Raw genomic sequence first — 9,328 nt, forward strand, 5'->3', positions numbered from 1 at the left:
TCCGTTTTAGGCATGAAAGCTGGCTGAGTGACTTCGAGCCAATCACCAGGAGATGGTGAGTTCTAGTTCTGCCATAGGCATGAAAGCCAGCTGGATGACTTTGGGCCAATCACCAGAAGATTGGGAGTTCTAGTCCCATTTTAGGCATGAAAGCCAGCTAGGTGACTGTAGGCCAAACACCAGGAGACTGGGAGTTCTAGTCCCATCCTGTGCATGAAAGCCAGCTGGGTGACTTGACTAAACACCAAAAGATTGGGAATTGAGGTCCCATTTTAGGCATGAAAGCCAGCTGGGTGAGTTTGGGCCAATGAACAGGAGACTGGGAGTTCTAGTCCCATCCTATGCATGAAAGCCAGCTGGGTGACTTAAGACCAAAAACCAGGAGACTGGGAATTGAGGTCCCATGTTAGGCATGAAAGCCAGGTGGGTGACTTTGGTCCAATGAACAGGTGACTGGAAGTTCTAGTCCTGCCTTGGACATGAAAGCTAGCTGGGTGTTTTTGGCCCATCACTAGGAGACTGAGAATTCTAGTTCCACGTTAGGCATGAAAGCCAGGTGGGTGACTTTGGTCCAATGAACAGGTGACTGGAAGTTCTAGTCCTGCCTTGGACATGAAAACTGGCTGGGTGTTTTTGGCCCATCACTAGGAGACTGAGAATTCTAGTTCCACATTAGGCATGAAAGCCAGGTGGGTGACTTTGGGCTAGTAGTCCATCTCTCTCAGCCCAACTCACTACTCAAGTTTGTTGTTGTGGGTAAAATAGGAGGAGAGGAATGTTCACCCCTTTTGAGTTCCTCGTAAAGATCAATGAGAGCCGGGTACAAATAAATAAACAAACAAACAAACAGCTGATCTGCAAAAGGTGATCTCCCTAAAGCAGGAACGTGCAACCTTTTGAGTCTTGTGTCTCTTTTTCTCTGTGTGTCGCTCATTTTGAAACGCGAGCGGTACACAAGAACAATCGCATTCCTGGTATTTAGGTTTCATTAAAATTCAGTACAACGGCTGCCCTTATTTTCCACTCTTAACATTGAATTATTTTTCCCCCCCCTCTGGACACATTTGAAATGGCAATTTTGCCATTTGCTTGAGAGGCCTCCAGAGACATCTGGATTGAGAACAAGACTTTCCCGTTCCTTATCCTATTCAATCGGGAACAAGTCACGTTCTTGGCCTCCTCTTGTCCAGGGTGATTCGGATTTAGAAAAATTAGGAATTTTTTGCTTCTCTCTTGAGTTCTGAAGAGGCTTCGACTGGAAAAGAGAGCTCGTTTTGGGAGGCCGTCAATGGATCAACGACTCTCCAAGTCCAGTGGTGGGATTCAAATAATTTAACAACCGGCTCTCTGCCCTAATGACTGGCTGGGTGGGCGTGGTCATGGTGGGCGTGGCCAGGGGGTGTGACAGGCAGCACTCGGCCTCCTGCACCCCCCTGGGAGCAAAAAGGGGCCGCGGAAGGGGGGAGATGCGCCATCCCCTGCCCCATTTTGGGCATAGTAGGTCTCCCTGCAGCCTCCTGGGAGCGAAAACAGGGCACATGGGGACTCCTGGAAGGGGCAGGATGGGGAGGGGCCAGCCAGCAATTTAACAACCAATTTGCCCGAACCGGCTAAATCCCATCACTGCCCAAGTCTACTTTGTTAGTTGTAACTGCAAGAGGGGGCGGAATTTTCAGAAGTTTGAGATGCAGAAGGAATTAGTGTGGAATGGAATGGAAAGAGTAGAGTAGGAAAGGAGAGGAGAGGAGAGGAGAGGAGAGGAGAGGAGAGGAACTTGGAGATCTTCTAGTCCAGCCCTCTACTCAAGCAGGAGAGACTCTACACCATTCATGACAAATGGCTGTCCAATCTCTTCTTGAAAACCTCCAGTGATGGAGCACCCACAACTCAAGAATCAGAATAGAGTTGGAAGGGACCTTGAAGGTCTTCTCGCCCAGCCCCCGGCTCAAGCCGGAGACCCTAAACCATTTCAGACAAGTGGCTGTCCAGTCGCTTCTTAAAAAAACCTCCCCAGTGATGAAGTCGCTACAAGTTCTGGTGGCAAGCTGTTCCACCGGTTACTTGTCCTCACTGTCAGGAAGTTTCTCCTCAATTCCAGGTTTCTTCTCCCCTTGATGGAATTTCCATCCGTTGTTTCTCCTCCTGGCCCTCTGGTGCTTTGGAAAATAAATTTGGAAAAATCTGCGCAGCGTTTTGGGCCTGGTGCTTTGTTTTTTGACATCAGAGGCTGCCATGCTTTTTAAAGTTCCAAGCACAAAAGCCAAAAGCGTCCTTATCCAGTGGCACAAACACCATAAAGTTAGAGTATATAAAACCTGCAGTGCAAATTTATTTATTTATTTATTTATTTATTTATTTATTTATTTATTTATTTATTTATTTATTTATTTATTTATTTATTTATTTATTTATTGGTTCGATTTATATGCCGCCCTTCTCCGGAGACTCGGGGCGGCTTACAATGCGTTAAGCAATAGCCTTCATACTTTTGTATATACCTGCTTAGTAGGGCTTTCGGGGCCCCCCCAAGCGGTGTTCTTTTTTATACAAAGTCACCTTATTGCCCCCACAATCCGGGTCCTCATGAATTTCAAATGAATTTGAAAGGATCAGAGCACGTACAGAGTGTAACCTAACTCAACTTTTGATATTCCTTGCTGCTGAGAGACGCTCCATTGTGACCCAATGATCTATCTATATAGATAAAGCCTCCAGGCCAGGGGTCCCCAACCTTTCGGACCTCAGGGACCACTAAATTCATAATTTTAAATCCCGCGGACCACTAATATGATCTGCCTAATGACCAGTTGGGTGGGTGTGGCTAGGTGGTCATGTGACTGGGTGGGCGTGGTCAACTTGGTGTCACTCACATCGAGGAGCACCTCGCTAGCCTCTACTCGCCCCTCCCCTCCCAGCCACTCCTCGCCTCCCCGCCCGGGCTCCTTAGGAACCCAACAGGAAGCAGTTATTGGAGCTAAGCAGCCGCCATGAGAAAGAGTTGGCAAAACAGCTCAGTTCAAATTGGATCCGACCGAGAAGGAGGCTCAGCAGAAGTACCTCACTGAGGACTAGGAGCATAGGCTTTCCAAGCAGAGGGAAGACCTGTGGGAGTGCAAGGCCAGGTACCGGCGCCTGGAGGCTCAGCGGGCTGAGATGGTCAGCCAGTTCCAGGCCATGATGCAGTCCCACTGGAACGAGGCACTCCGGCTCTTCGCCACCAGCGGCTCTTCCCTCCAGCCTTCGCCCAAAGCCCCACACCAGGAGGCCGAAGCAGACCCCAAGTCGGAATTTCTGCCCCCCTCCGACCCACACAAAAAGACCCCGAAGGGGGAGACTCTCTGCAGCAACACAAACGTTCATTGCACGTATTCGTCCCAGGGGCCGTAGTTTGAGGACCCCTGATTTAGTGCAAGATTAAAAAGGCAAATAATTTTTCTGCGGACCACCAAAATTTTCTTGTAGGCCACCAGTGGTCCACGGACCACCAGTTGGTGATCGCTGCTCCAGGCTCCCAAGTTAGCCTGGCTTGTAACTTAAAATGTGTATTCTCAGCAATCTTATGTGAGATAGCAACCCCTAACAAAACTCTGGGCTACATGCCAGAAAATGTATTTCTTTTCCTCCTTTCTAAGGTCCTTTGTTTTCAGAGCGCTGATAAAATCACGAAGTTTGCATGAACTAATGGCTATGAAATTACCGTTTCTAACACGGTGACGATCTGTGCAAGCTGTGTAAACTGCAAAAAGTTTGAGAAAAAGTTTTTGAGAGGCAGCTTCTGCTTCTTTTTCTCTCTGCCTTGTTCTGTTTAAGGTGGGAGATAAAAGGTCACCCAGTTTTGCATTCTGATCAGAAATAAAACCGATTATCGGTTGCCTCGTGTTCAAGAGTTTCATTGGGATTGATCAGATTCTGAGCTGCAGTCGAAAACCTTACAAATCTAAAAAGGCAAATAAATTTTAAATGACCGGAAAATCCATTGCTTCACCACCCGTCCCGAGAGCGATTTAGGTTTTGCTCCTTACACTGCAACTCCCAACGAAACAAAGCGGTGGGAGATTCGAGGCAGAGAAACAGAAGCTAACTTTCTGTTGAAGTTAGCTTGTGAACTAACCATGGTCTGTGTTTGTGTTCCCAGGTTTGGAATTCGCCTACTCCGCGGCTCCGAAATCGATGCAAAGTGCAATAATGGGCCTCTTCTTCTTTTTTTCTGGAATCGGGTCTTTCGTGGGCTCGGGACTCCTGGAGTTGGTGTCCCTCAAATCGATCGGTTGGATGAGCAATCACACGGATTTGGGTCAGTTATCTCTATTGGCTTGGATTTTTTCTTTTTTTAAAAAAATATGCAGGCAGAAAACCAACTTCAAGTTTACCCTTTTATGGATCAAATGCTTGATCCCAAAGTCAAGGACTTTCTGTAATAAACACATTCTCCGCTGAAATTTTGGGGAACCACTATCTCCCAAGGTTATAAGTCAAGGATAAGCTATAATAAACACATTCTCCTCTGAAATCTTGGAGAACAATTGTCTTCCATGGTCATAAGTCAAGGGCTACCCACTATAAACACTTTCTTTTCTGATATTTTGGGAAACAACTATCTTCCTTGGTCGTAAGTCAAGGATTCCCTATAATAACCACATTCTTTTCTGAAATCTTAGAGAACCACTATCTCCCATGGTTGTAAGTCCTGTACTGCAAAGAGTCCTCCGACTTACAACCATGGGAGACAGTGGTTCCCCAAGATTCTCCAACATGAGAATCCGAGTCCGAAAGGAGAAGGGTGGTATAGAAATTTGAATAATAATAAAATAAACATATCCTCCTCTGAAATCTTGAGGAACCAGTATCTCCCATGGTCGTAAGTCAAGGACTCGCTATAATAAACACATTCTCCTCTGAAATCTTGGGGAACCACTATCTCCCAAGGTCATAAGTCAAGGACAAACTAAAATAAACACATTCTCCTCTGAAATCTTGGAGAACATCTGTCTTCCATGGTCATAAATCAAGGGCTACCAACTATAAACACTTTCTTTTCTGATATTTTGGGAAACAACTATCTCCCATGGTTATAAGTCAAGGATTCCCTGTAATAACCACATTCTTTTCTGAAATCTTGGAGAACCACTATCTCCTATGGTTGTAAGTCCTCTACTGCAAGGAATCCTCCGACTTACAACCATGGGAGACAGTGGTTCCCCAAGATTCTCCAACATATCCTCCTCTGAAATCTTGGAAAACCACTATCTCCCATGGTCATAAGTCAAGGACTCCCTATAATAAACACATTCTCTGAAATCTTGGAGAACCCGTCTCATGGTGAAGACACTGAGTGAGATCCAACTTACAGTAGTGGCCAAAATTGTGGGAACCTTTTGGGAAAAGTTGTATTTTCTAAAACTAGCTAATAACTACTTTTTTTTAGTAGTACCATAAAATTATATATCAATGGAAAGAGAATTTAATCAAGAATGTAACGCAATAACCTTTATGAAGGATTTGCTATTAGAATGGCAGTTACAGCATAAAGAAGACAAGTGAAACACGTAGAAAAAACGAGATATACAAAAATGATCACTGTGTCAGTTAATCCTTAGTTGGGTAACGTTTAGCATGAATGACGGCCTTACAACGTCTTTCCATGGAGTGAACCAAGTCTTTGAGTTCTGCAGCTGTTATCATGTGAAACCAAATTGAATGATAGCTTCGATTAACTGGGTTTTATTGCTGGGTTGCTTCTGACTAACCAGTTTCTTTAGTCGGCTCCCTAGATTTTCAATTGGGTGAAGGTCTGGGCTCTTCCCAGGCTATCAACATAATGATTTTAAATTGGGGTATTTTAAATTTTTGGGGTTTTAAACCAGCCAAATCTATTTAATTATTTTAATTTTTAATCATTGTTGTGTCTTGTGTTTTTAAATTGGCTGTACACCGCCCTGAGTCCTTCGGGAGAAGGGCGGTATAGAAATAAAATTCTTCTTCTCCTTCTCCTTCTTCTTCTCCTTCTCCTTCTCCTTCTCCTTCTCCTTCTCCTTCTCCTTCTCCTTCTCCTTCTCCTTCTCCTTCTCCTTCTCCTTCTCCTTCTCCTTCTTCTTCTTCTTCCAGCAGTGGAATAGGATTATCTTGAAACTCTAGAAAAAAAGTGGTGTTATTAGCCATCAAACCTCAAAAATACACTTTTACTCAAAAGGTTTCCACAATTTTGGCCACTACTGTAGTAGCGTGGGAAGCATTCTACCTCACTAAATGAGCACATGGGGAACTTTTGGGGAGCAGCATAAAAGTTCTCGGGACCTTCTCAGGAACTGATTCAGCAAGATCAGCCCTATAAATGCTCGATGACCAATAATTTAACCCGATGAATTGATCAGGTTTCTTCCATCCCTTCTCCATTCACGCTGTTGGCTCAAATCCCCTCTCCTTCACGGATCTGCAAGAGCCCGAAATTGCCAGCCAGCATTCTCCTCTAAAACAATTAAAATTAGTTCTGCCTTGTGAGCGAGAGAAAAAGATTTTTATGGCATTCACACTCTGACCCATAAAAAAAAAAGGGGGGGGGGAAGGTAGTTTTTTAAGCCCCTGTGCTTTTCAGGGGAAATATATATATATATATATATCCCGTTTTTAAAGTGTCAAGTGAAAGAGCTTTGGTGCGGTTCTCGCCTCCCGATTAAAAAAAATGGGTTTAATTGAATTAATGCTTACAAGGAAAAGAGGCTTCACGTTGACGCAGGGGTATTGCTGGCGAACTGACCAAATTCAGATAGTTTCTTAAGGAAAGGAAATGCTTAATTAATACGTTTTGATTGGGCTGAAGGGGGGTCTGATTTGGCTGTAAATGTCAGGAAATCAATATCTTTCTTCCCTCCCTCCCTCCCTCTTTCTCCTTCCTTTCCTTCCTTCCCTTTCCTTCCTTCCTTCCCTCCCTCCCTCCTTCCTTTCCTCCCTCCCTCCCTCCCTTCCTTTCCTTCCTTCCTTCCCTTCCTTCCTTCCTTCCCTCCCTCCCTTCATTTCCTTCCTTCCTTCCCTTTCCTTCCTTCCTTCCCTCCCTCCCTTCCTTCCTTCCTTCCCTCCCTCCCTTCCTCCCTTCCTTCCTTCCCTCCCTCCCTTCCTCCCTTCCCTCCCTCCCTTCCCTCCCTTCCTTTCCTTCCTTCCCTCCCTCCCTCCCTTCCTTTCCTTCCTTCCCTTCCTTCCTTCCCTCCTTCCCTCCCTTCCTCCCTCCTTCCTTTCCTTCCTTTCCTCCCTCCCTCCCTTCCTTTCCTTCCTTCCTTCCCTCCCTCCCTTCATTTCCTTCCTTCCTTCCCTTCCTTCCTTCCCTCCCTCCCTTCCTCCCTCCTTTCCTTCCTTCCTTCCCTCCCTCCCTTCATTTCCTTCCTTCCCTTCCTTCCTTTCTTCCCTCCCTCCCTTCCTCCCTCCTTTCCCTCCTTCCTTCCTTCCCTTTTTTCCTTCTTCTCCGTCCCATCTCTTTCTCTTTCCTTCCTTCACTTCCTTCCTTCCTTTCTATCTTCCTCTCCTCTCCTCTCCTCTCCTCTCTCTCTCCTCTCCTCTCCTCTCCTCTCCTCTCCTCTCCTCTCCTCTCCTCTCCTCTCCTCTCCTCTTTTCTTTTCTTTTCTTTTCTTTTCTTTTCTTTTCTTTTCTTTTCTTTTCTTCATAGCTGTACAATTACTTAGGTGAGTCCCAACCTTTGCTTTAATTCGTACTTTTTTCCCTTTTAGGCCACGTCCTAACTTCCCAGTCTCCATCCACAGACCAAAAAAAAAAAAAATGCATTTGCTTAATTTCTGTTCTCCGTTCAGCTGCTGACTCCATCTCGTCTTTTTTTTTTTCCTCGCAGGGAACATCAACGGTTGCCATTTAAACTACTACTTCTTCCTCCTGGCGGTCATCCAGGGTGTCACTCTGCTGCTTTTCCTCATCGTGTCTGTCAAATACGACCGTCAGAAGTCGAGGACGAACGCCGGACGGACTTGACGTGACCCGTAACCAGAAGACAACCGAAGTCAGGGGGGGGGGAAATCGGGAGATGTGGCTGACCCAGCAGGAAACGGTCATCCAGAGGGGAATTTTTCTTTTGACTTGCATGATTTTTGACTTTTAGGTTGCCCCCACCTCCCTGCTGTTACTACCACCCCCCGCCCCTGCTAAAGCAGAGAGTGCCTTATGCTAGCAAACTACTTTTACAGGCTGCATCCTGTGATGTAGGCCAGACGTTATCGGAGGTCGCCAGGTTTCTCTGAAGCTTCTTTCCACCCGTCTGCTCAAGCCGCCTTTGGAACCCGAAATAACGAACCCAGAAGCATTTCAACGTCCCTTCCAGTGTGACGGACGGACAGAACTGCATAACGGATAACGTGAGATCCTGGCTTGGAAATTATTTGCTTCTCCCCTGGACGCCTTTCCGAGGTTCGTAGGTAAAGGTGCCGACGTCAAGTCAAGGTTTGTGAGTTGCTGTGCATCGAACCTTCTCTCTCTCCCCCCCCCCACACACGCGAAGACACCGGTAGTCCACAAGGGTAGGACTCCAAAGCTCTACCAACGGCTCTGGCGTTATGGCTGGGGATCATAGGTCGTTTAGTCCAAGCGATGAAGAGGTCTAGTTCGACAACAAAGGATATTTTTTAAGCTACTGTAGGTTTTGGGGGAAGGTTTGGTTTGGTTTTATGTTAGCAATTATTTGGGAGTGTGAAACTGGTTTGGTATCATATTTTGCCTCTTTCATGACCCTTCCTTCCTTCCTTCCTCCCTCCCTCCCTATATTCTTTCCTTGCTTGCTTGCTTCCTTCCTTCCTTCCTCCTCCCTCTTCCTCCTTCCTTCCTTCCTCCCTCCCTATATTTCTTTGCTTGCTTGCTTCCTTCCTCTTCCCTCTTCCTCCTCCCTTTCTTCCTCCTTCCCTCTCTATTTCTTCCTCCTCCCTCTTTCTTCCTCCCCTCCCTCCCTCCCTCTATTCCTTTTTTCCTACCTTCCTTCCTCCTTCCCTATATTCCTTCCTTCCTCCTTCCCTCCCTCCCTATATTCTTTCCTTGCTTGCTTGCTTCCCTCCTCTTCCTTCTCCCTCTTTCTCCTTCCTTCCTTCCCTCCCTCTATTCCTTTTTTCCTATCTTCCTTATCTTCCTTCCTTCCCTCTCTCCCTCCCTCCCTCCCTATATTCCTTCCTTCCTCCCTATATTCTTTTCTTGCTTGCTTCCCTCCTTTTCCTTCTCCCTCTTTCTCCTTCCTTCCTTCCTTCCTTCCTTCCCTTTATTCCTTTTTTCCTACCTTCCTTCCCTACCTTCCTTCCTTCCTTCTTCCCTCCCTCCCTTCCTCCCTCCCTATATTCTTTCCTTGCTT

General features: G+C 46.2%; 1 protein-coding gene across 1 annotated transcript in view; it reads left to right on the forward strand.

Moving 5' to 3' along the window:
- The window catches only part of SLC15A4 (solute carrier family 15 member 4), a 33,621-nt gene extending 24,884 nt beyond the window's left edge, over positions 1 to 8,737 (forward strand). Inside the window, exons 7-8 of the mRNA XM_034435231.3 lie at positions 4,136 to 4,294; positions 7,835 to 8,737. Coding sequence (XP_034291122.2) covers positions 4,136 to 4,294; positions 7,835 to 7,971 — 296 coding nt within the window. The 3' untranslated portion in view covers positions 7,972 to 8,737. The remainder of the gene's footprint in view (positions 1 to 4,135; positions 4,295 to 7,834) is intronic.
- Positions 8,738 to 9,328: the final 591 nt, after the last annotated feature.

Source organism: Pantherophis guttatus, chromosome 17, assembly GCF_059756535.1.
Source record: "Pantherophis guttatus breed Tessera chromosome 17, ASM5975653v1, whole genome shotgun sequence".
In the NCBI taxonomy this organism is placed as follows: Eukaryota; Metazoa; Chordata; class Lepidosauria; order Squamata; family Colubridae; genus Pantherophis; species Pantherophis guttatus.